The sequence below is a fragment of the Falco naumanni genome, chromosome 1, assembly GCF_017639655.2.
Source record: "Falco naumanni isolate bFalNau1 chromosome 1, bFalNau1.pat, whole genome shotgun sequence".
Taxonomy (NCBI): domain Eukaryota; kingdom Metazoa; phylum Chordata; class Aves; order Falconiformes; family Falconidae; genus Falco; species Falco naumanni.
The window spans coordinates 124,565,017-124,589,641 of record NC_054054.1 but is presented as its reverse complement, the minus strand read 5'-3'; the positions used below and the strand labels follow the sequence as shown (position 1 = coordinate 124,589,641).

The window sequence follows — 24,625 nt, the reverse complement described above, 5'->3', positions numbered from 1 at the left end:
AGGCAATGCTGGGCACAGAGGCTGTGTCCATTTGCAGCCCCTTGGACCCCTCCATCCACACGGGGAAGATGATTTGGGGCGGGGGGGCAGGAAGCCGGCTGCTCTCATCGCACCAGCGCCCTGCCAGAGCCACGGCGGGAGCCGGGGCTCACGCCTTTGATGTGGGCTGGACGGGATGTGGATGCGTCTGCTCTCGCCAGCCACGCTAGCCGAAGTGCAGAAAGAAAAACCAATGGCAGAAAGACTCTTACAAGTAAGATGATCCTTAAAAACTTTCCATACGAATAGCAAAAGCAGTACAAAGTGGGTCCCCAACAATGGGTAGTACTTCCACTGGGTAAACACAGGTAGACTGACAGCACGTTACTTTTAAATTTCATTTATTTATTTTTGTGTACATTTTTCTTAATTTGACTGACATACCATTGCTATAAAGATGCCCTGCTCTTTGAATATTTAATCCAAGACCACTAGTTCAAGTGTGGTTATGAAAAGTCACGGCAAACATATGACTGGAAAGAGGTGGTTGGTTTTGACTTCCAGGCAGTTGTTTGAAGCATTTCATAGATGCACACAATATTCAGCAGAACACACGCACACACAGTGCTGAGTTTAACATACACACACCCGCACGCACACACACTCACATCTGGAAAATGGTTACAGTGGTTGAAGTTTCAAAAAGGTGTACTGTCCCCTTCTCTCAGCAGCAGTGATAAACCTTTGGATATCCTGAGAAATAAAATCGAAGCATAGTAAAGAAGATTAACTTATTCCATCAGCAAAGTTTGGGTTTTTTTTCAAGTTAAATATATTCTCCCAATCTATTTTATTTTATTTTTTTTTTTTTTTAAATTAAGAGGGTGGAGGGTAAGGATCTGGGGCAGTCAGGCTTAAAGAATACCAGTTAAATTGTTCCACCAATATCCTTAATCCAGTACAACACAGATCCTAAAAGCATCTCATTAAAACAACAACATTAAATAAAAGGCTATCTAACATTACGCACATGGTCCTACTGTCAGTCTCCTACTATTTATCATCCTCATAGGATGATGAACGGCTTTGAGATGAATGAAGACAACACAGGTTAAGAGAAGTGTTTCAGACGGAGCGGATGTGAAGCCATAGGGGTGGGCAGCCAGGCGACCACCAAAATACTCTGGAGCACAGGGAGGACCCTGTGAACCTTGCAACATCTGACTGACGAAATTTCGCCTGGTTGCAGAGAGGAACAGGAGCTCGGAGCGACAGGGCAGCACTGCCTCCTGGCACAGGCTCTGCACTGCTACAAACCAGGGGCAAAGCCCGAGGGGACCTTAACCAGCACTGACAAGAACCTGGGTGCCATCTCACAAAGATGACAGCACCTCATTTCTTTTAAATATACCACTAGTATGTGTTCACAAGAGCCTGCCAAGGCAGGGAGAGTCTTTCTCAAAGCCTGCTATCCCTGCACCAATCTACCTTCTCCCAAAGCCACAATCTGGGGTCTTGGCATTAGGATTTGGGCAGTTTTGATTCTGATGAGGACCAAGTTTCCTCCTCAGGGCTAAAAATCAAAAATCGCTCACATTGCATTGTCCTACCTTTTCATCTAATACTACCTCTTCCATCCCTGCTGTTGATGTGAACACCAGTGCTTTCCCTGCTGAGCGGCAGAGCCTGTGCTCCTGTGAGCTCCCCCATGCCATGCGCTCCCTTGCTGCGGAGGGGTTGTGTGAGGTTACGAGCTGCTAAGTAGCAATGAGCACTGCAGAGGAAACAGGCCAGCAAAGACTTAGACAACAAAAACAAACATGAAGCAATTAAAAGAAGGATGGGAGATGTGGTCTGATGTACTTTTGCCAAGAAATAAATATTTTACATCGCCTTTTTTAAAAACACTTGCATTGTGTTTTTTACATCTCCAAAATGGTAGACTTACTCACTCCACCCGCCCATGTACAACATGTGCACATACACACTCACACATACACACACTCTAATGCACATAACGTTTCCAGCTTTGCAGAGCTACTGGATTTACTTTGAGACAAGTTCCTTGTGCATTTTGACAATTTACTTTGAGACAAGTTATTTGCAAGAAGGCAAAGTTCATGCATGGCTTTGACAGCTCCACTTTCTCATAAATGGTTTTTGAAAAGCAGAAAGCAAATGAGGGCCAAAGCTCCATTTAAAGTTCACCTCAGATGCCTGAAAAGCATTTATACCCACATCCTTCTGAGGTCCCTGCTTTATGAACTTCTAATGAATTCCACATTCTGCTACCCAACATTTCTTATACATAGGGGGAAGAAAAAACAAACCAGAAAACCAATGCAAGCTGTTTGAAAACAGATGCACCACAGCATTCTTTATCAGAAAGGCTGGGGAGGCTTTTGAAGCAGGAGAGCAGCAAGGCACCTTTGCAAAGAGAAGAAAGGGAATAAAAAGAAGAAAAACCTCGTGGTTTTGAGCCCCCAATCCTGCTTGTCTCACACAGTCATGCTTATGGGATTTCACCTCAACATCTCTCGCAGAGCAAGAAGAAGCCATTCATTAGCTGCTCCACCATTTCTGTAAGACTCACATCCTCCAAACCCAGAGCAGACATGTGGCCAGAGGGTGCCTGGGTGGCCCTCAGCCTTGCTTCGAAGCAATCCTGGCAACCCCAGGTCTCACTAGCTTGAGGGCTAAAGGAAAACTCCATGCAAATTTGATACAGAAAAGCCTAGCATGGGACTTGGACAAACCAAGTTCATCACAAACCAGATTTTACTTTTCAGGTGGAAAATTATCATTTTCTCAGAATTCCACTGTGCTTTTGGCTAACGATCTTGTGACATAGAGCATTTTTACCAGTTAAACTGAACCCTGATGCTAGTCAATCCCCTCTTGAAGGAACAATTACAATCCAACTGGTGTTTTTCCTATTGAAAAAAAAGAGTGAGTAGGTTTATTCAGAAGTCTCCAAGACATCAAAAAAAAAATGGAAAAATGTATTTTTTTAAAAAAGATTCCTTATCCTCATCTCTAATTTTAGGGCAAACCAGCTCACTAAAAGAAAATCTAAATTGCTACAAATATAATTTAACATAATAATTAGCCATCTACTGCCATTTGCCATCCCAGTTGTTAGGAGATAGTACAGTGATTCCATATGGCTCAAGGCAGGCTGGGAGATACCTTCAGCACATCTTGGATAGTACCAGAAATGGATAAATAATAAATAGTAAGAACATGAGAAAGAATAATCAGCCTGCCACATGTAAGGAGAAGCAGAGACTTTCACAGTTCCAAAACAAATTATGACACTGTAAAAAAACCAACAAACTAAAAATAAAGTAAAATAAGGACTTGCATTACAGCAGGCTGGAAAGCCTTCTCTTTTCTAACATGTTCAAAACACAGGTGCTTTGCCTGCACCCTCTTCAATACCAGCAGACTACTAGGAGGTGGTTGCTTTTCCATTGTGCTCATATATTATTTTTTTTCTAGCTGAAAGTATATAGAAATATCCCTGTTACAAATTTACAAATCTCATGAAAAAGCAGATTTCACACCTTAAGACAGAAACTTTCAAAAATTTTGATGCTAAACATGGATCTTTGCCAATAAAACTGTAATTCCTGAAACTGAAGATTTCGGACATTTTCAGACCACTATTTTTTTCTACAAGAAATGACAAGTTTTACTCCAACATATTTCCAGTTTCTAAGAAACTACATTTAGCAGCTTCCCCGCAATGTATTGCTATTAAAAAATAAATGCAAAATTTCAGCTACTTTGTATGTTGTGGCTATTTCCAGCAGCTCCACTGTCACAGTGACAGCTGTCACCAAGCACAAGCCGCTTGATTCACAGTTATGGGGGAAACAAAATGGTGGTAGAGCTCTGGAAATTCACTTCATACCTAGATTATATAGGAAATGTTTGGAGCCCAAATCCTGGTTTTGGTTATATTGTATTTTGAACAAGGCTTTTTTTCTGCCTGTAGAGCCCCAACCTGCCAGAAGCTCATCAAATGGCACAGCCCATGCTATTAGATATTTATGCAAGATTCATGACTAGATCTGGGCTAAATGTGGATGGATAGCTCAGCAGAAGCACCTGTACATGTGAAAATTTGATCCTGACTTAATAACTATGATGGAGATGGTAATTTATCTTTAAACACACCTTTTTGGCTCTTAACGAGGCATTTAATCTACATCTCTTCACTCTGGCCACGTAAATCAAAGATACCTGGTCCTTCCTGACTTTTCACAGTACCCATCCAGAAAAAAACCTACAACTAAGTTGAGAAACACCAAAGGCTTTCAGATATTGTTCCAGGACACTCTGAGCTGGCTGAATGTTCTTTACTACAGGGAAAAAACAAGACGGGCACACCCTGATACCTCCATCACACAGCCCCTTGAGAAACTGTATCTACCTCCATTTTTGGAGGCCACAGGCATGCTTGCTGCCAGACTGCTCTTTCCAGCCATCAGATGTTGGCCGCCTCTTACTGTAGCACTTATCACCTTCTGGCACAATTTGGTGCATACCCTTGTGTGATGGGTCACAGCGTTTTGGAAGACCATGGTCTGATCTCTTTTATTTTCTCAAAAAAAGAATAATTATCTGAGGCAAAACCAGACTGAATTAGGATAAACCCTGAGCTGGCCTGAGTTATTCCACGAAGGTTCAGTAGTGCGTGGGGTGTGTTCACTCATTATTTAAAAATTACACTGTTCTGAGTTTCCTGGATTTAGCTAGGCCCAAAAGCGAAAGTAACATATCAAAATACCCTGAAATAAACTTCTAGGAAGGGTTTTCAGGTCTGGCTAAAACCACACAGCTTTGGAAGTTGCCGAAAGACGTCCGATCTTTTGAGATTTCCACCTCTATTTCCAGAGTGTTTAAGACGCTTCCAAGCTTTTCCCAGCTTATCCTTGCAGCACCTCGCAGCCGCTGGACTTTTGCCCCAACGCTCAGAGAAAACCAAGAGCCTTTCAAGGAAGGAAATGTGGCCCGTCCTGCAGCTCGGCTGACGGCAAGGCCGAGCCGCCTTGTGGAGAGGCTGCTGCAACTCCAGAGCTGCTCCACTTCCAGAAAGGAGGTTTTAATGCAATGGCAGTGAAGTACGAAAGGAGAAGCTCTCACTTCGGCTGGGTACGCGGCCTCTCCGTTAAGCAGGCACTGGATAACAGACAGGCAGCTCCTTCCTCTCCCAGAGCACTCTGTGGAGAGCTGGCTGGAGGCCCCCTTCCCTTGCCTTCACTCTGACCAACCGCCTAGAAAAAAGGCTGCTAGTAAAATCCCAGACAGTAAAATACAAAACTTAAAGGTGACTGAGACGTAAAGTGTCGATGGAGGCAAAGAGCCTTCTAGCAACCCAGGAGTGCATTAAAGGAGGCCACGTAAAAAACATCATGCAGCCAAAGTTGTTCCCAGTGGAACAGCTCTGCTGGCTGCATAGGCCCCTGAAGAATTCATTTATCCCTGTGGCCTGTAAATTAGGTATTTCTACCATTAGGCTAGTTAGAGACAACCTTAAAATGTTTACCCTCTTCTTTCTCAGCTACAGAGGCCTTTCTCATGCTTTCCCCATCATTTAAGTCAGACCTCTGGACCTCACTGACGAGCTCAGCAGGGGAAGCAGCAATGCACAAGGCCACGCAGCAGGCCACCAAGGTCAGCTCGCAGTTTTTCCCTGTGGGTTTCTTTGGGGCTTTAGATTTTGTTTCTGGAATGGCAATCTGGGCCTTGTGAGCAAGCCCGTTACCCACAAACCTGGACCTGAAGGAGTACATGGCAAGAGAAAGGGGAGGCAGGCTGCTCTCACCAGGCCATGTACCCAGTCGAGTCTGTGGCTGTCTTGCCCTCTCTTTCTGCTCCAGCCTTCCCCATCAGCTCCAGACCTTCCTTGGCAGAGTGGATTCATATCAGCTGCCTATCAGAGGACTCATTTTGCCATTAAAGCCACCCTTGAAGTTTACTACACTCTCTTCAGAGTCCTCTCCATTTATACAGCACGTCAACCTTTGTGTCCAGACCACCGGCACCACCAGCTCCTAGCTATGGCTATACGCATCTGCAAACACAAAGAAGCTGAGATTCAACTGAGCTTTTTCTGGCCCTCTTTATTAACAAAATCAACTGCTTTTATGGTGTGGGGTTATGTGAAGGAGCAGTGTCCTCTCAACCTGTAACACAGCTGCCTACTTCACAGAAAGCATCTCTTCCAGCCACGGTCTGGGAGAGCGAATCTCACTGCACTGCAGAGTTCTGGGCTGCCAGAGTGCACATCAAATTTCATATTACCCATCTGCTCCAGTAAAGGCTGAGCTGAAATATTAATTAGGAGATCTGATCCCTTCTCACCAGCAACAATCTGGATTTTATAGCTCAGCCAGAGGCCAGCAAAGCAGACAAAGCTCTGCGATACATCCTTTGCTGCTGGTTAACGGCTTTCAAGGAAACAACCAACTTGGGGGGAGGACACAGACTGTAAAACACGTGGACATCTGGTCTGTTTTGTCCACCCTTCATCTCCCCCATACTCAACCCCCACCTCCTAATTGCATGTTCAGAACAGAAAGAGATGACTTCTCTAACATAAACAGCTATAATATGGCAATAAAGATTAATGAGTAAAACTTGCCATTTTATGTATAATCCATGGGGATTTACAATCATTAATCTTTATTAGTGTGTAATAACTGTTTAGACATTAAGGACAGATTCTCAGCTGGACAAAACTGGCCTTATTCCAGCCAAGCCAATGGAACAATGCCAGTTTACACCCTCCATGACCCTAGCTCTAAATGAGACCCAACCCCATCTGTAGGAATCGTATCCCTAACAGTATTTCCCCAACAGCAGGGGCAGATCAGTGAAGGCAACTATTTGTCTTTCTCTGTATCTGAAAAAGAGAGCTGCATGTGTCCAGGAAGCTCAACAATAGACATGTCAATAAACATGAGGAAATTCAATGAAAAAGCAACAGCAACAAAAGGAACCCCAAGGAGCAGGGAAGTGGATGATTTTTGAGGCAAGACTATAAGATCTGGTTTGGCAGGAGCGTAACTAAGAGGGATGTAGCAATCTTTGGCATGTGAAAGAGTGAAAGCACCAAGACAGGCTCCCAGAGTTCCTCTAAGAGGAACAAGATGGAAGAGAGAAAAAAAAAAAAAAAAGAGCGTCTTGGCTGGCTTTTCTGAGAGGAGTTTGGGTTTTGTTTTTAATAAAAAAAAGGTCTATTAAACAAGGGAGCTGGTGGGAACCTTGTCTGAACTACATCAGACCAGCCACTAAAGCAATGCTGCATTGACCGAGCAGGATTTCCTCTTCCAAAATGTCTAGGAAAGAAGGGCAATGTGTAGGTACATACTTAGCTTGCAGCAAGCATGAAGAAATCCCAGCTAAGGCTGTGCATGCCGGTGTCTCTGCCCTCAGCACCAGGCACTGCTCTGCTGCACGGGCCAAGGGTCTGGCAGCCCCTTCCCACCCAGATAAGGTGCAGCTAGCACTGACCCAGCAGGCACATAGCCACCTCCCTCTGCACCTGCTGAAGAACTGAGAGCTCAACTGTATTATCTTTTTTTAGAGCTTCCTCTGTAATGAACCACCAACTGCCACTTCCATCACACAGGGGAGGCCCAGCTGCCTCCAGAAATGGTGTTCCCACTTCTTCAACAAGTCTGAAATGCCTCCTTCCTCACAAGTAAACCTGACAAAAGTCAGGAAAAATGCAGAAATACAGTACATAGATATCTGTGTAAAATTTTGTACACCTGGAAAAACTCCAGAAAAGATGGGCACTTCACCCACTGCAGCAGCACGAACCTGGCATTTAAAAACAATAACCAGCAAATGCCCTCCAACTCCTCTTTCAGGCTTAAAGGACCAGTGGGCTCTTGGGAACCCAGAAAATATCTTTCCTGCCAGTGACCTTCAAGAGCTCTAGCGATGGCAAGATCTCAAGCGTCCAGGAAGCTGCAGGAACATCAAGAGCTGTATGGTGGAGGACAAAAAGAGGATGAACATCATGCCCCAGTGATCCCTCATTGCCTTCTATGGGGGTGGGCTGTGCATCATCTTTCACGCAGTCCGATAACCACTGCCTGTGGCAGAGAAGAGGGGCCCTCCCTGCCTTTCAAATGGCTAACTATGCTGGAATTAATTCATACAGCTGGTCTAGGTCACGTGCTGAGCTCCAAGCAGCTTTTCTCTCCTCTGCTCCCCGGTGTGTTTTTGGTTTGTTTCAGGTTTATGGCATAAAACCTGTTTCTCTTGCAGTTTAAAACTCCCAGTTCAGGACAACCTAACATGCTGCCCACAGTCCTAGGCTGTCTGAAAACAAAAGAGCTTTTAGAAGAACAGCTTTAAGCCTCAACACCTTGCTGTTCAGGGCGCACAGCTGTTGAGAAAGGCTTAATGTCCCCAAAGCCATGCCTGTCCTAGGCAACCCTGTGCTCATGATTTAACCAAGTGAAGTTCTGAGCACTGATCAAAGGCTTCTCATCTTCACAGAGGTTATAATCAAATGAAAGAGAAAAGAGTCTGATTTTCATCTTGTAGCCCAGCATGTTTTCAGAGCTTTTAAGCACACAGGAGTCCCTGGCTCTCCTCCCTGCGCCAAGGCCACCAGCTTAGGCTTCTCTCTAAGAAAATCCTGGGTCAGGCCAAGCTTTGTGTCCACACATGCCACGAGGGATGCAGAGACAGACAGACAGCTTCTGCACTTCTCTCCTGCCATAACTACCTTCCGCTGTGGATCGGATCACTCAGATCACTGTTTTCATTCACACTGGTCATACGGATTCACACTTACCCTGGGCTGACGCAAATGACTTTTAAAGGAACAAAGTCATGGAGAATCAGGAGGGAAGTGATTTGTTGCATGCCCTATTGTAATGTCATTAAAACAAAGGGATTAGACAGCCCAAGCACTGCAAGAGCAAAAAGCATAAAAGAAAGCACTCAGCATGTAGTGTCGAGGCATGTAGGAATCGTTTTAGAGGGTTACTAGCTGCAGACAACACTGCCATTAATTTTCTATTGGAAAACGCTGGTGACATTAATATCTGCTATTAATACTGAACTTTGACAGTATCTCATAAATTCAACCTGTCAATTACAATGGCACTGAAATAAAGGTGCTCTGAGGTCAAGGAGATGTGGTGTCCAAATGAGACTTATATTCCAGGAGAAAAGCGGCAAAAACAATCTTTAACAAAAGCATCAGATCCATATGTAGGAAAACCAAAGGGTGGTTTTAAATGTCATGTTTTTGAAAGCGAGAATTGATGCTGGAACCAACTCTATAAACTGGCTGGCTGGACTTTTAGCTGCAGCTGAGGACAATCAATCAAAACAGCTCTGCGACTCTGAAAAAGTGAGAGAGAGAAAACACACACACACACACACACACACACACTGGAAAATGAGAGGGCAGATTATGAGCCATGCGAGGCCTCTTAAAATTACACTGCGAAGTAAAACATCTTTGTGTTTCATCCATAACAAAATGTAACCTGAAAGGTTCCCCTCAACACAAAGTGGAATATGGAGCTTATTGTTACTGAGGGCCAGGCAGGCTCGTGAAACATGGCTGAGGAAGGGGAACCTCTTCCCCAAAGTCTGCATGACCTGTGAGCTCTTCGCAGCAAGGAAATCCCTGCACTCCGAATCCTGCAAGCCATCCTCAAGCCACCCTGCTCTAAAGCCGAGGGGAACAAGGAGCGATAAATCCCCATGGGCAATGCTCCCCTATCTCCTTCAGCACTGCCCCCAGAGCAGAGCTGCACTATTTTAGGGTTCACAGCTACCTCTGTGGGCACTACCATCCATGGCCATGGCGGTGACAGTGGCAGCCCAGGCACTGACGGTGTCTACATGCACCTCTTCAAAGCGACTGGCATGTCCCTAGCACAAGAGGTACCACCGTTCGGGAACCCCTGCTCTAAATACTGCCCTCCCCATCAGCCCTTCCAAGGGATCGTTTCCCCAGCCCTTCCAAGGGATCATTTCCCAAACACTCAAGACTATTCCAGAAGCCCAGCCTGCACCAACAGAGACTGGAGGCACTAAAGAGGAGAGAAAGGGCTGGAATTCCAGGCCGAGTTACATCCTGCACAACTTAAATATTGCAGAGCAAGGCATGCTTCTAGTTGGGATTTGACTCGGAGAGTCTGCGCCAAAGCAATGGATGGGGAATGGAAGCATGTGGAGGGCAGGAGGCAGGCGTGCATGCTCTGGCACAGCCGCACGCACAGGCACTCTCCTCCGCAGGGCTGGGGGAAAGAGCCACGGGCAAAGGCAAAGGACCTCATAGCCAAGTGAGGCAGCTATGCAGGTTTGGCTCAGTCAAACCAGCGTTAATCTGGAGCCAGTGGCCTTGCTTCACACTCAGCAACACCTTGCAGTGCTCGTTTCCCCCCTTCTCTAGACAGTAACCGTGTTACCTAAAAGCAGCGTGATCTGCTGTCTTCCCCTCCCACCCCGACAGTCGCCACACGCCTGCCCTTGGCTAGCAGCTTTTCTCTGACGACCCGGCCAACAGCAACGAGCTCCGGGTAGGGGTGGGCTGTGGCTTCCCTGCATGGTTTTCCAGGCTGCAGCTCTCGTGGGGACACCTGCAGCCCACGCTGGAGCCCAGTGCTCCTGGCTGCCTTCAGCATCCTGACCAGAGCTGGACACAGCCCAAACCGCATGCCGGCATAGGCTCCAGGGGAGCTCGCTAGCACTCCCAAAGTCTGCGGGCAAGCACATTGCTGCCGATGCAGTGCCGAGAGCCCTGGAAACTTGTGCTGAGATTTACCATTTTTCACAGATGTCATGCTATGCAAACTGTTATCCTTTCCCATCTGGAGAAGGAGAGAGAAACTCCTTTTCAGGCCCAAAGCAGCTCATCCCCAGCCCAAGTGAGCCCCAGGCACTGCCATGCTGCTGGGCTTGTGGACAGGTGGGGACTGACTACTGCAGCCTCCTCCTGGTCTTTGTGCAACTTATCTGCCAATCTGTTTTGCTCTGGGGCTTTCATCCCAGACACTATCGCAGCAATGTCTTCCCACTCCAGACCTCATAACCTGCCCAATATAACAGAGTAAGTCAGTGGGACGTAGGGCAGAGGCTTTCCCCAGGCAGGAGGCTGGCAGCGCACCACAGTCGGCAGGCTGGCCAGGACGCATCAGCCCGACTTGGAGTGCAGTGTCTGGAGAAGAGGCGACCTCGCAGGATGCTGGAGCCTCCCTCCCTTACAGTGATGCTGCCTCACATGCTGCGAGAGCAGCTCGAGTAGCTGAGCTGAGATCCTTGTTTATAAATTCTTTTTATGATGCACATTAAATATTTTCCACAACACAGACGCTTCTTCTCTTCTTTCTCTTTTCCTTTAACACCTTTTCCCCAGCAAAGCCCTACAACTATTGCTTGCTGTGGCCTCATTTAGCATCATCATCGTCACCACACATTCATCCTCATATAAAACAGAAATCTATTCCATCAAGCACTTAACATAAATATTAAAATAATGGAAGGGACAAAATAAAAATCTACATACAACTTCATGACTACCATAGCACCTATTACCATGACAAAGCAAATTCTGGTTCAGGGGGAAGGGAAAGGGATGAGGAGAAAGTTAGGAAGAGGGACTTCGACTGTCATTAAATATGTAAATCACTCTTTTAAATTTTTTTTGTTTTGTTTTTGTTTTAAGGGTACCAACCTTATTAAAATTCATTTCACTAACCAGCTCGTTCTATGTCACTATGGATACCAAAAAACCCTTTTAAAAACTTCAGCGAGGTGGGGGTTTCTCAGAATAAAAACAAAACAAAACAAAACACGGCGGCTTTCTGTTGGTGCTTTCATGACAAGTCCTGCCACGCGCCCCTCCCCTGCACCCACCAGTCCACAGAAGGGCAATTCATTTACAAGTCCAGTTCTCAGTCTCCCAGGATGAGTTTGACAAAAGAGGCGACGTCTGTCTCTTTGGATTCGTGCAGGGTGAAGAAAGGATGTTGCTGGGAAAGAAAAGAGAGAAAAAATAGAAATGTTTATTATTCATGACGTTGAGGACCAAACCAAAACCCTTTTCAGACAACCTTCTAGACAGTGCAAAAGATTTTGTCACTAGCATCATAATACTGGGCTTCCCACGTTTTGCAGCTGACGTAAGTTGGGCAGCCCCCAGGGGCCACATCATGAAGGCTGCAGATTTCCTCTAGAGAGGAAGGATTGGATTCCCTCTAGATCCTGCCCTGGTTAGGCAGGCTGAGCTGGGCTGCTTTCGAAGCAAGGCAAAGTAATAAAAAACACTGCCTCCATCTCTAGCAAATCGTGCCCTTCGGCACACGCTGCCTTGCAGCTCTGCAGTGCCCTGGGAGGAGATGTACTTCTCCTGAGACGGTGGTTACCCACCGCACCACATGCCAGCTCCAACAGGAGCAAGGAAAACCTTGCAGGAAGGCTGACTGCAGTGGGTTTTTCCCTCAGCTTCCTGCTTTATCTGTGTATTTACCCTCTGGTGACTTTTGAGTCTCTTTCTTCCCTGCAATTGCTCATTCTCGCAGCAGGAGATGGCTACTTTACCCCTAACTACCGCAAAGAGGAAAGCCATCCCGGCTGGAAAGCCATCCACAGTTATATGTTTAACTACTTAATCGTGACCAACACGGGAAGACATCCTGCCAGAAAATCTTGCCTACATTTAGCACAAATGGAAAAATAAGTGTAAGGAGAAAGAAAAAACACAAAAGCCCCCTGACAGAAAGAGCAAAGCCCCTCTCTGCTAGTACTAGTGACTGAGTTTGCTACCAGGGGCTGCAATACATCAGCTGAGATCAGTCAACTTCCACCTGAAATCACTGAAACACTCTTAAGACACCCACTGTCCTGGCGGTTAATTGCATTTATTTGCATGGAGGGTGTCAGAGAGAACCAAAAGGCAACTGAGGCCCTGTGGAGCTCACAGGTGACCATCACTTTGTGCAAAATGCTGTAGTGCTTCCCATATGCAGGGTGCAGAATCTTGGTTTGATTCCTGACCCTCTCATTTCAAGCCAGATTTTTAAAGACAGTTTGGGGGTTCCAGGGTTTTTTAAACCTGCTCATCACTTCCATCCCTGGGCATTGGCTATTTCAATGATCATTTATAGCAGTGGCAAAGTGGAGGGAGAAGAAGAGCAAAGAAAAGAGATTTTCCAAGGTGGACTTGAGTGGAAGGTTATCCAGCGAATAAAGAGGCAGCTTTGGGCAGCCGGGAAGCGACCCAAAGACACACCAGCAAGGAAGAGGAAGCCCAATTATGTGGGAAACAGAGCTGAAATGGTTGAGGCAAGGATCCAGACATAATTTAAGGTCTCCCTGGGTCAGACAGTCATGGGAATCAAAGTGTCCTGAATAACTCCCAGAGAGATGGCCCAAATGGCCTGCTGTGTTATTATCCCTGTGTGATGCCACTGCTTTCACATCCCAGCTAAGTCACACCCAAAGCAGAGCTACTGCAGCCTGGAAGCACCCACAAGCGTGACATGGGTGGTAGCTGTGGCCTCCAGCCCCATCTCTCAATAAACCCAACCCTTTGCAACAACTGAGTCTGGTTACAGCACAAAACACCCCATGCCAGGTGGGATGTGCTCCATGCAATGCGCAGACCACCAGTCCTGCAGTAGTTTCATGCTCCACTTCACCTGGGGAAGTGGGTTTTAAAATGAAATTAAGCATCCGTATCAGTTTTCCTGATGCTCAAGATAGCACAGAGTCATATTTTCCATGAGAAACCTCAATTCCACAGGAAAGCAAGGGAGCAGTCTTGGTCTAAATGACAAGTCCAATCCAGTACCGCAACTTAATGCTGTAAGAGAGAGAGGAGGGAGAAAAAAAAACCCAACGAAACAGCAACCCTCAACCACAGGACCTCACAACATTCATGTCAGCCATAAAATACCACAGCATTGAGATACTCTGAAGAGGTGATCCAAGAACCTAATTCAATAGAAATGCACTCGCTTGCCAATGGGTATAAATGCTGCAACAGACGGAGCTGCTCCGGTGAACCTTTTTGATAAAAGGCCATTTGGCAAACTTCAGAAATTTGCTTAAAATATATATGTATTTATTCAATAATAAAAAAAAAAAAAAAAGGAAGGGGTGGAAGGGGGGAAGCCATAAACCTTGGGCCTCCCTTTGTTTGAAACCAGTATTTGGGCAAACCGTGTGTAAATCAGATCTATATATAGTCTAATTGCATTACAGGGCCCAGCAAGAAACGCCACAGGAATTATTCATTGCTTATAACTCATGTTCAAAAGGTACATGGATTTCCAGCATGTCTTGCAGCTAGAGAGCACCTCAAACCCTGGCATCTTCACGACACAGAGGTCCCAACACCTCTGAGCAGACAGCATGACCCCCTGGATGGTATAATGCATGTCCTGCAAGCTATGGGGCAGGAGACAGCAATGCCCAAGGAAATTCTGTAGCAGTTTCCACCCTTAACCCAGAAGATCTTGTCAGTGGCACTGGACGGGGTGGGCATGTAGGGACAGGCGAGCATTTGGGTCAGGATCTTCAGAAATAACAAAGTTAAGCATTTTCCTGCCTTTAGTAAGCTGTGAATCAGGTGAGAGTAAAAAAGGGACTAGGTGCTTATGGGAGAGAAACACTGACTTCCTAAGGTCTCTTGCTTTTTGCCGGCTACTAGGAGCACCAGGCTCAATACCAGAAAGTCAGGGTCGAGAGAACCCGTGAGGCTGTGGAGCCCTAGCAGAAAAATCTCACCACAGACCCTGTTCTTGCCAGCTCCAGCCCAGAGCTCTGGCTGAGTATACACCAGTGAATGCACTGCTGGGAGTTCATCAGCAGTTAAGTGCATCTGACCTCAAAGCCCTGCACTGCATTGCATTTCCCCCGTCATAAGCCTTTATCAGCATATTTTTCCTTAGTTACTCCTCTGTCCTAGACATGCTCACAGCAAACAGTCTCTAAGCAGCAGATGAAATTCAATAACCGGAATTATTAGTCACAGACTCGTCTCTGTCCCTAACATCCAGGAATTACTCTGTCCAAAATGTCTCCTCTCCAAGGCACCACAGCAGTAAAGCCCAGCAGGCCACTCAGCTCCTGCAGCCTACGTCGAGCATCCATGGTGCATGCATTTGACTTAGGTGTTTGAAGCCATCACACAAACCCAAGAGGAGGATTTCATCCTTGCCAACTGATTCTTCACAGCCTCATTTTTGTCCCTTAGCAAATTTGTTAACTGCTTTTACATACTTTTCTCCCTTGATCTGACCGGAATAGCACCTGAACAAAATTTCGAAGAGCATCTCTGATTTGCACTCACCCTCGCAAGACCCTGAAGTGCCATGGTTCTCACATCTCTTATGAAAAAAGAGATGCTAAGAATCCCAAATCACCAGCCACTACTGGAAACCCCATCTTCAGCATCTCATTCTAATTCATCTCAGCTCTGAGCCAATACACTGCTTAATGCAGGCACACTCACCATAAGCTCTGGGTATGTTGGCCGTTCTTTGGAATTCTTCTTCAAGCTTTAATGAGAAAAAAAAAAAAAAAGAAAAAAAAAAGTTACATTCTGTATGCAATTTAGAGCAAGGCCATAAAATTATACCATGAAAAAAGCAAGGTTTCATGTCCCCGTAGAATAAGTTCAACTACTCATCCACACGTTAAGCAAACAGGCCTTGAGGACACCTACAGCCAACACAGCCTGCACACAGGCCCTGTTCAGTATACAGTGGTGGGTACACACAAGTGCAGTGAGCTCAAGGTCAAACGAGATCTGGACACACCATATATACCAGTCCAGACACTGCCTGCTGCTGGGGGGACAGGTACAATTGGTTTTTTGGGTACTTATCCAGTAGGCCAGCAAGCAACTAAGGAATGGATATAGCCTCCAACCTCTGACTGGGAGCAGTGACCAAGTGGCTCCAAAGCACATGTACAACTATTTGTTTATCATCATGCTGTTATCAGCGGGGACGGTTACATGGGACATCCTTTTTTTCTCCTCTCCTACAACAGATGGCTCTGGAGGGTTGTAGTTGGAAGTTATTTTGGTTTCCCTCCAGCAGAAAATAGCTTTTAAAAGACAGGACGTAATCTCTACTCACTTCCTGACAGTGTATTTAGGGGAAAGACACTTGGAGCAACTTGAAAAGATCTTCACACACGTACACGTCGGTGGCGGGGAAAAGGTGTCACACTGAGCAAAACAAAAGTGAGAACCTCAGTGATGATAAGTCGCTCCTCTGCTGGGATTTGCCAGAGTCCAGAGGAAGCGGAGGACACACACTGAATAGATATTTCCTGCTTGCTGTGTGTAGAGGGCTCATGTTTAGTGTCATGTTGTGAATGAACAGAGGAACCTAGTAACGATACGTGCCAATATTGCCGAACTGAAGGTACGGGATGTGTCACATCCTCTGAACTCAAAAGCAGGCCAAGCCGAGGTGCTAAGGTAGAGGTGCTAAGGTAAATTTGAAGGATAGGTGTGTCCAGAAGCAGTATCTGGGTACAATCCTCTTAATTTAGACCCTCTACAAAAACCTTGGTCCCAGGTTAATAATACCAGGAATCTGGTGACAAGTTACGGAAATCAATGCACATCTTCAGGAATTAAGAGCCATACTTGGATCTGATCCTGATTCAGACATCCCAGGAACTTCCCTGCAAGGGCTACAGGTAATCAGACTTGTGCTGCCCCAGGCAGCCGATGGTATGAGTCACTCTGCGACCTCTTGAATCTGACATAGTTCTTAGCCAGGCCAATCTTGATACACTGCACTGATGTGACCTGCTTTGGTGTCAGAATAAATTCTCAGACTCCAACAACACTAAACTAGTGTAATCTGCAGCCAAAGCGCACTTTTCCTGAGTCCGTGCCACTCCACCAGCTTTGAGGGATCTTCAGTGATCCTGGAGGATAGGATTTGCAAAGAGAGGAACTGCCACATGCTCGCACAAGCATGAGCTTTCAAGACATGAGTGCTGCTCAGCAGGGTCATTCTTCTCACCGCAACTATCACAAACGGCTGTGGATATCTTACTTATCAGCCCACAGCTATAGCTGCACGACATGGTACTTGCAAAAATAAAATATTCAGTGGGGAACAACAGCCTCCCTGGCACAAACAGGCAACTTTGCAATAACAAGTAGTGAGCCAGCAGCATGGGAGAAAGGCAGCTGGTCCAAAATCTCAGCGTGGGCCTTGCAAAAACAGTGGGCATTTTGTAAGAGGGTTTTTCCAAGCCAGCTCCCACCTCTGATAGACACAGAGCCGTGTGGGCACAGGCAGGTATTCCCCAGTGCGGGTTGGTAGTGAGGCATGCAGCTGAACCGTGGGGACCTCAAAAACATGTACGAACAAGACTCTGAGGAATCTGAATATTAGTACTTAAAGTCCCCGGGCAGGAGCAGCTGATAATCCCCTTCCTGGGTCACAGCAGAGCCGGCCGGGCTCCAGGCCCTGACGCTGGCAGCTCGGGAACAGTCTCACATTTCTGTATTTGTCGATCTGCTGTCCTTTCTTGGCTACCACGCAAACCCACCATCCACCTGCCAACTTGGCAAGCCACGGATGGCACTGCAGCGCCTGGAAAATAAAAATGCCTCCCAGGCGGTTTCCAGGGAAGCTGGAGGGAGAAGCAGTCAGGAGCCGCAGGGCTGCTGCCAGCTCTCTTTGAACCATACCATGAGGGCAGCTGTGAGTCTCCTCGGGTGCTGGGAGAGCCTGTGCTTTTATGCAGCTCTCACAACCTCCAGACAGCGTGCATCTGCTCCAACCCTTTTCCTACACCGCAGCCAAACTCTCCCGCTGTTTCCAGCTCCGAGTCCCACGGAAAGCAGCACAGCAGCTGGAGGGCCCCGGTAGTGGGACAGCTGCCGACAGGGGCCACCATGAGGCAAACTCAGCACGGCCCCTGCCCTCAGGCGGTGTCCCTGGGAGCAGGAGGCAGGAGGCCGCAGCCCTGTTCCCTGCGCCACGCCAGCCCCAGCCCCAGGGACGTGAGGGGCCCGGCAGAGCTGTCGTGCTGCTGGCTCCGCCATGGACCCCCTGTGCTCTCAATGTGGGGGCAATCGGGCTGAGAATGTCTCCTAAATCCCGTCCTGCCTGCCCCTCCAGAGCAATGACGCCTGTTCCATGCCACCTCAGGCAGGGAAGACCCCGCAGCCACCATCGCTGCTGCTCTGCCAAAGGGTGCGTGTTGCCTGCACAGCACCAGGCCCCAGCCCAGCTCTCATGGCTCAGTGAGGGCATGAAGGCCCATCCCTCCCCTGGGGGATATTTTGTTCAAAAATGCGGGTTGTACCCCAGGGACACGCCTGTGGGGACACGTTGTACCCCAGAGACACATCTGTGGGGACAGGGACACCAGAGGCCGCCGGCACCTGCCTGCCTCGGCCTGCCCACACCATGGCGGAGGCGAGGGGGGGGGGGGGGGGGGCAGTGAGGCCGAGAGGGCATTTTACCATTGCGAGGTAAAATCGACGAACTCTGCTGAGAACTTCTCCACTGGGAGCTGTGGCGATGGCTCCTCCACCACTTGTTTGAGCTGTTGGAAGGGCGTCCCCCAGGAGTCGTAGGGAAAGCGCAGGATGGCCAGCTCGATCTGCGGAGACAGGGCCCACGGCTCAGGCACTGCGGACGGACCCCCCCACATTGTGGGTGCCTGTGGGCCCACCCAGGGGGTAGGTTTTTAGACCCCACAGAAATACGTGGCATTTCCTCACCCCACCTGGCCACAACATCTTGCTTAACCTCCCCCAGCAAAAGGGAGAGGCCTGAGGAGACCCAGCAGCCTCCAGAGTCCAGACTCCACCACCCTCGCGTTAGATGTGGCTGGAGAAAGAAGTTACCCGCGCTGCAAAGGCTAACTGCGCTATACGATGACTCTGCAAGCAGATGGATTCCCCCTAAACGCTGTGTGGGCGACACTACTCGTCTCTCCTCTTCTGAGGGGGGCTTTGCTAATCGCTAAGTACTGAGAGTATTTTTTTGTGCTCGAAATCCAACCTGCTCCAAGGCGGCAGCCGTGCGGCACCGGGCGCCCTCGCCTTAGCCCATGCTGCCATCTCCCGGCAGCCACGGCTGCCGCAGCGGGGCCAGCCCCGCCGCCGGGGCACCAGCACCTCCGAAGACAGCAAGGAGTCGGCAAAGCAGCTCCATCCTCTTCCCCTCAACCCCACGGAGCGCTCCCCGGTTACCCTCAGAGCTGTGTTCCCACTCCCACCCCGCCACCTTTCCAGGGCCACCGGTGTCAGGGGGACTTTGGGGAGGAAAATGAATCCACAAGCAACACTCAACCCTGCTGGCATCCCTGTGAGCCCAGAGGTGGTCACCCTACCATCGTGATCCCCAGGCTCCAGATATCAGATTTGACGCTGTACCCCTTCTGGTTCAGCTCCGGGTTAATTCTTTCAGGCTGTGAACAGAGACAAAGGTGGGTGAGGAACAGGGGCAGCCCCAGTGCAGTGCCCACGCCAGGGCTCACCAACCTCAGATGGGTCTTTCAAGGGTGGCAGGCCAGGACCGCTTAGCCCATGCCACCAGCTTGCTCTCTTGGTCTCCTGGGGCCAGATGTGGTCCCATATCCTTGCCAGTAAGGACGGGCAGTGGAATGGGTCACCAGAAGCAGACAGTACCTGCCCCAGGGATTGAGGTGGTGGAGCTGACCTGGCACATCTGGCACACAGCGGGTGGCAGGCCCCAATTCTGCAGAACCATTTTCACCCTGTGCAAGTGCTCCACACAGGGTGAATTCTGAACAGCAGCTCTCAGGAGGAGTCTGAGGGACCCAATCCCTGGGGACTTTTTCCTCCCAGATGAAAAGTACTGTTGTCCCCACAGGGCAAATGGCAAAAATGCAACATGGAGTAATTACAGAGCCTTCCCCAAGGTCACAGGGAGGTGATAACACAGCAGGAAGCTGTGCCCAGGAGATCTGATCTGACCCATGAGATCTGTTTCCCCTCTCTGCCCCTTTACAAGTAACTTCAGGGATACATCTTCCAAAACAAGTCCCCAGGACACATGCCGGAGGCTGATCCTTCCCCCTTTAAGATGACCCGATGCCCAGGCTCATGTTCCTCTGGCTGTCCCGCAGCAGCTTTCACGCGCAGCTTCTCCACGGCTCAACTTACAGCCATGTAGGGTTTGCATCCTGCATCCATGGTTTTAGCAACCGAGTCAACGAGGTAACCACTAATTCCAAAATCGCACATTTTCACCTGCCCCTGCGTATTGATCAACACGTTAGAGGGCTTTACATCTGCAAGAAGGAACACAGACCACAGTCACTGTCAGGCACGGGTGGCTGTGCCAATCCAAAAAAAGCCAAAGAGCTTCCTATCAGCAGAGGGCACCAAAGGTGTCCCTGCAAACCCCTGCGCTTTGTGCAAGCCAGAAACCCTGGCTTCGGCTATTGCAAGTTCAGGTGACAGCCTCATGGGCCTGTCATGTGTCCTGCAAGTGGCCCTTCACTTGCAGACTGATTTGGGGGTGCGGGAGGGAACCCTGCACGTAACCGTTGCATCTCACTGCGCGAGGGATGGCCACGGACATCAGAGTGCTCACAGGGGAACAGCTTGGCAGGGCTGGGGGCACCTCCAGAAGCTGTCTGCAAACGGCTGGAGCTCTGGCAAGTCCCCAGATGGATCTGGTCTCACGCCAGCAAAAGGAAAAACCCACGGGGAAAGGATGAAGGGAGTGCAGGAAAGGGTGAAGAGGAGCAGGGGTTGCAGGGGAAGGAGGGAGCAGTAAACTAAGACAAGGCTCAGGATTTCAGAAATGGCCTCTGATTTTAAGGATACCAAACTTGAAGGCAATGTGAGCAGCAGCAGGCGTGTGGGTGCTCCACACCTTATGGAAATCAGGCCAGTGTCTCATCTATTTATTACTGCCAGATTTATCTGCTTCCCATCACTGCCTTATAATCCTCGGTGCATTCACACTTGCATCACGCTCATGAAGGCAGTTATAATCAACATCAGAAAGGGAAATTAAGGCACATAAAGAAGCTAGTAAGTGATATCCACAAGAGCGTGGAGGTGCTTTCCTGCACAGCAGGCAATCGCTCCCCGAGAGGCTAATCCCAGATGTAATCTCAGCACCGGGCAGGTAGCGCAGGCCACCCTGTTTTCTCTTGTCCCAGCACTGATTCTCAAAAGGGAGCAATCCCTTCCCTGTTGCCACCCAGAAATAAGCGTTCTCCTCTGCAAGAAGGTCCTCTGTCTGCATGTGATAAACTACTAAACAGAAGAGCTGAAATAACATCCAAAGGAGGCCAGAAGCTGCTTCAGTCCCGCCCATTAGAATTGGGTGGTTTACATTTCATTAACATTTGCTCTCTAATCAGCATTTTGCAATCAAAAGCTTCAGGTATCTGAGATCCTCACCCATCTGTTACTATGCTGAAATAAGACAATTTTCAGTGTGAATCAAACAAGTAAACAGAAATCCAGAAGCCAAGCAGCATTTTCCAACCACTGTAAATGATACAGAAGGCAGAAACTCAACCCTCAGCCACACGCAGAACGTACAAAATGTGACTGCCTGCTGGAGCTGAACTCTGCTCGCTTCAGATGCTCCTTTCCCTTGCATTCACACATTCCAGAGAGGGCTTTTTCCTCACGAAAAATTGAAAAAGACCTTTTAAAAAGAAAGGTATCAAGCAGCCACACTGCAAATTTGTTTCTTTCTAAGTGTGTTCATGGCATCTTTGAGATGCTCTAGAGAGGAAAATGTCTGAAGACTTTAAGGAGGGTATTTATGACTTGATTTGAGGCTATTTTAAGTATGAAACTATTCTGCCCCACCGCTGCTCAGGGAAGCTCACAGAAGAGGATGAGGATGGTTAGATCACTGCATGAAGCATCATGCTGGCATGGAGACATCTCACTGCACGTCAGCGTGGAGCCATCAAGCTGGGGAAGAAGCCTTGGCAAAGCCTGATCCAAAGCCCACCAAGGTCAGAAGGAAAAATCTGTTTTATAATTTCACAGAGGTGTTGGAGCAGACCAGGGATTTAGACCGTGCACTAGAGAAATGCAAGCCAGGGGGAAACAGCCCTTTCTCTGCCAGCACGGTCAGGCTGGAGCTCGCTTCTCCTCCACCTCGGGGAAACACTGGGACCACCATGCAGTCTTTAAAAAGCAAACCAGCAGACATTTCCTCTGACTAGAATTTGCTAGTCATGAAAAGCTGGGGAATATTTTTGTTGTCAAAGGCCCATTTTATCCCGGATATTTTGGGAGCCCTGTGCCTGGCTGCAAGGCCAGCACTTGCAAGGCTAAAAGCATGCAGCGCAGGGCAGAGAGACACCAGCACGGCATGGCTGCGTGCCTGGCACTTACCTCTGTGGATCACGGAGAGCTTACTGTGTAGATGTTCTAGTGCTTTTACGATCTGAAACAAGAATTCTAGAGTGAATCACACCTGGCAGCACCATGATGAGGAGAAAATGTTATCTGGCTTCACCCACCCCATCCTCACCAGACCTGCTTAGAGGGAAGGAGCTACATCTCCCACGAGTCCTGCACCCTCACAGCAGCCCACAGTGATGGCAGGTACCCGGGGATCACCCAGGGGTTCCAGGACCCTAATGAAAAGGCAAAAGAGCTGCAGGGCCCTCCCCACACCTAACTCTGTGCTGTCTCTCAATTACGTGTATAGGCACATTTTGGGTTATTTATGGTTTATAAATAACATCACTGCAGACCAGATGCTGGAAGCCAGCTAGGAATGCTCACACGTGCTGGCCCATGGACCATGCTCTTCCTGGTGCAAATACAGCAGGGAGCTTGGGTCACGTAGGACTTGGCTTCAAAGAGAAGCATCCTTTCCCTTCCCTTCTCACCCTGCTAATACTCACAGAGACAGCTATTTTCCCTAAGATGTCCTCAGGAATCGTCAGGCCTTTGTCAATGACATGTTTGTAGAATTTGTCCAGTGAGGTATCCATCAGCTCCATGCAAATCCACACATCTCCCTAGAGGAGAAAGAAAGGAAATAATGCCTACTGGAACAAAGCATCTTTTCCTTTTCTTTCACACGCAAAGGTCTTCTTTGGCACTTGCCCTTTGCTGGCCTGTTTGCCTCTTCGCTGCCCTTTATAACTCATTCACCAAAACTGTACTGGGCTTTCTTTTTCCCTCCTCTCCAGCTGGAATTAGGCGCTATCCACCTTCACTACCACATTTAGTATCTTTTATTATCTGCTTTTCCCAAAGCAGAGTCCCAGTGATTTAGGAGCCCAGAAAGTTATCGAGATTGAGGCTCCTACATGTTCAGGTCACTGCAAATGCTCAGCCAGGAAAAGTTCAGCTCAGCAGAGCTATGCTTAAAACCTTTCAATAAATCTTGTTTTTTAGAGCTTTCCACACTTTTCCTCCATGTGGCTTTCTCATTGCAAGTCAGGACAATATTAACACTAACAGACCAGGCTGTGAGTTGATGTCCTCAGTGCCCGGCCATCCCCATCACTGAAACTCACTACCAAGCCCCAATGTCTCAGCACAAAGGACTCGCACGTTCCTGGCACTGGGGCTTGGCTGCTCTTGGTTCCTCCTCACGTGGGACCGCATCTCTCCTTGCTCACCAAGAAGTAACTGTACGTGACAGATCCTTAGGCAGGGATTGAGCAAACTCATATTGTACCAAGTCTCCATGTCTAGATGGAGATTAAATCCCTGGCTCTTGGAGTGATTCTAGGCATGGGAATTCAGAGCCTGGGAGAGGATCCAGTCTCCCAGCGGCAGCACAGCTAATCTCCAGGATGCCATACCTCTCGGAAAAGTGCCCCATAAAAGGTGACAGTGAAGGGGCAATCTACCGTCCTCATGGAGATATCCAGATCCATCAATAACCTCTTCTGCTCCTGGCTGTTCACTGTGGCTCGGATCCGCTGGAAGACAAAGCATTTTAGCATTGGCTGTCAGCACCTCCGTACCACAGCCACACCCTTGCTGGCCACAGTGCCTTGGCATCACACCTTTACCCTTTTATCACACTTCTTCGTGTTACCTTTTTATCACACCTCTTTGTCATAAGAACATCACAAGCAAAACACGCGCAGTAGGAGCAGCCCAGGGCAACACAAGGCAATGGAGGTTGAAGGGGTCTTCTCGCCTCAGCCCAAACTGCAGGTGATTTGGCTCTTCCCTGCAATGCCACTCTTTTTGCAACAGCCAAAAGTCACTGAAGCTTGAGCAAGGAAAAAGGAGCAGGAAATCAAATTCTGGGCTGGTGGAAACCCATGACTTCTGGAGCTGCAGTGGACATTATTTACATCAGCAGACTTTGTCACGAGAGAGGGCTCCAGCCCTGCAGCCAGAGCCCATGTGCTCCCCTTGGCTGTGGAAAATGGACATTTTCCAGTCTCCCACGGAAGAGAGGTCATTTATATGAAATACCTGGAAACCCTCAGCTGGGAAGCACCACAAAGGGGCATGACACAGTCCAACACAGGTCACACACATATTCCAGGCTCCTTGGCCAAAGCCACTTGAGGTCAGTAATGTCACAGAATTAAACTGTTTAGCATCACAGATGCAAGTAATAGCCTGAATGTTCCTGCCCTACCCTCTTCAGACCTTCCATCATACTCAGAGAGGTCTTTTGCA

General features: G+C 48.2%; 1 protein-coding gene across 1 annotated transcript in view; it reads right to left on the bottom strand.

Moving 5' to 3' along the window:
- Nucleotides 1–363: 363 nt before the first annotated feature.
- The window catches only part of MAP2K6 (mitogen-activated protein kinase kinase 6), a 55,590-nt gene continuing 31,328 nt past the window's right edge, over nucleotides 364–24,625 (bottom strand). The window contains exons 5-13 of the mRNA XM_040582067.1: nucleotides 23,788–23,907; nucleotides 22,876–22,992; nucleotides 22,358–22,409; nucleotides 20,147–20,274; nucleotides 19,351–19,428; nucleotides 18,476–18,615; nucleotides 15,485–15,530; nucleotides 11,884–11,999; nucleotides 364–732 (exon numbers count right to left, since the gene is read on the bottom strand). Of these exons, the coding sequence (XP_040438001.1) occupies nucleotides 11,922–11,999; nucleotides 15,485–15,530; nucleotides 18,476–18,615; nucleotides 19,351–19,428; nucleotides 20,147–20,274; nucleotides 22,358–22,409; nucleotides 22,876–22,992; nucleotides 23,788–23,907 (759 nt within the window). The 3' untranslated portion in view covers nucleotides 364–732; nucleotides 11,884–11,921. The remainder of the gene's footprint in view (nucleotides 733–11,883; nucleotides 12,000–15,484; nucleotides 15,531–18,475; nucleotides 18,616–19,350; nucleotides 19,429–20,146; nucleotides 20,275–22,357; nucleotides 22,410–22,875; nucleotides 22,993–23,787; nucleotides 23,908–24,625) is intronic.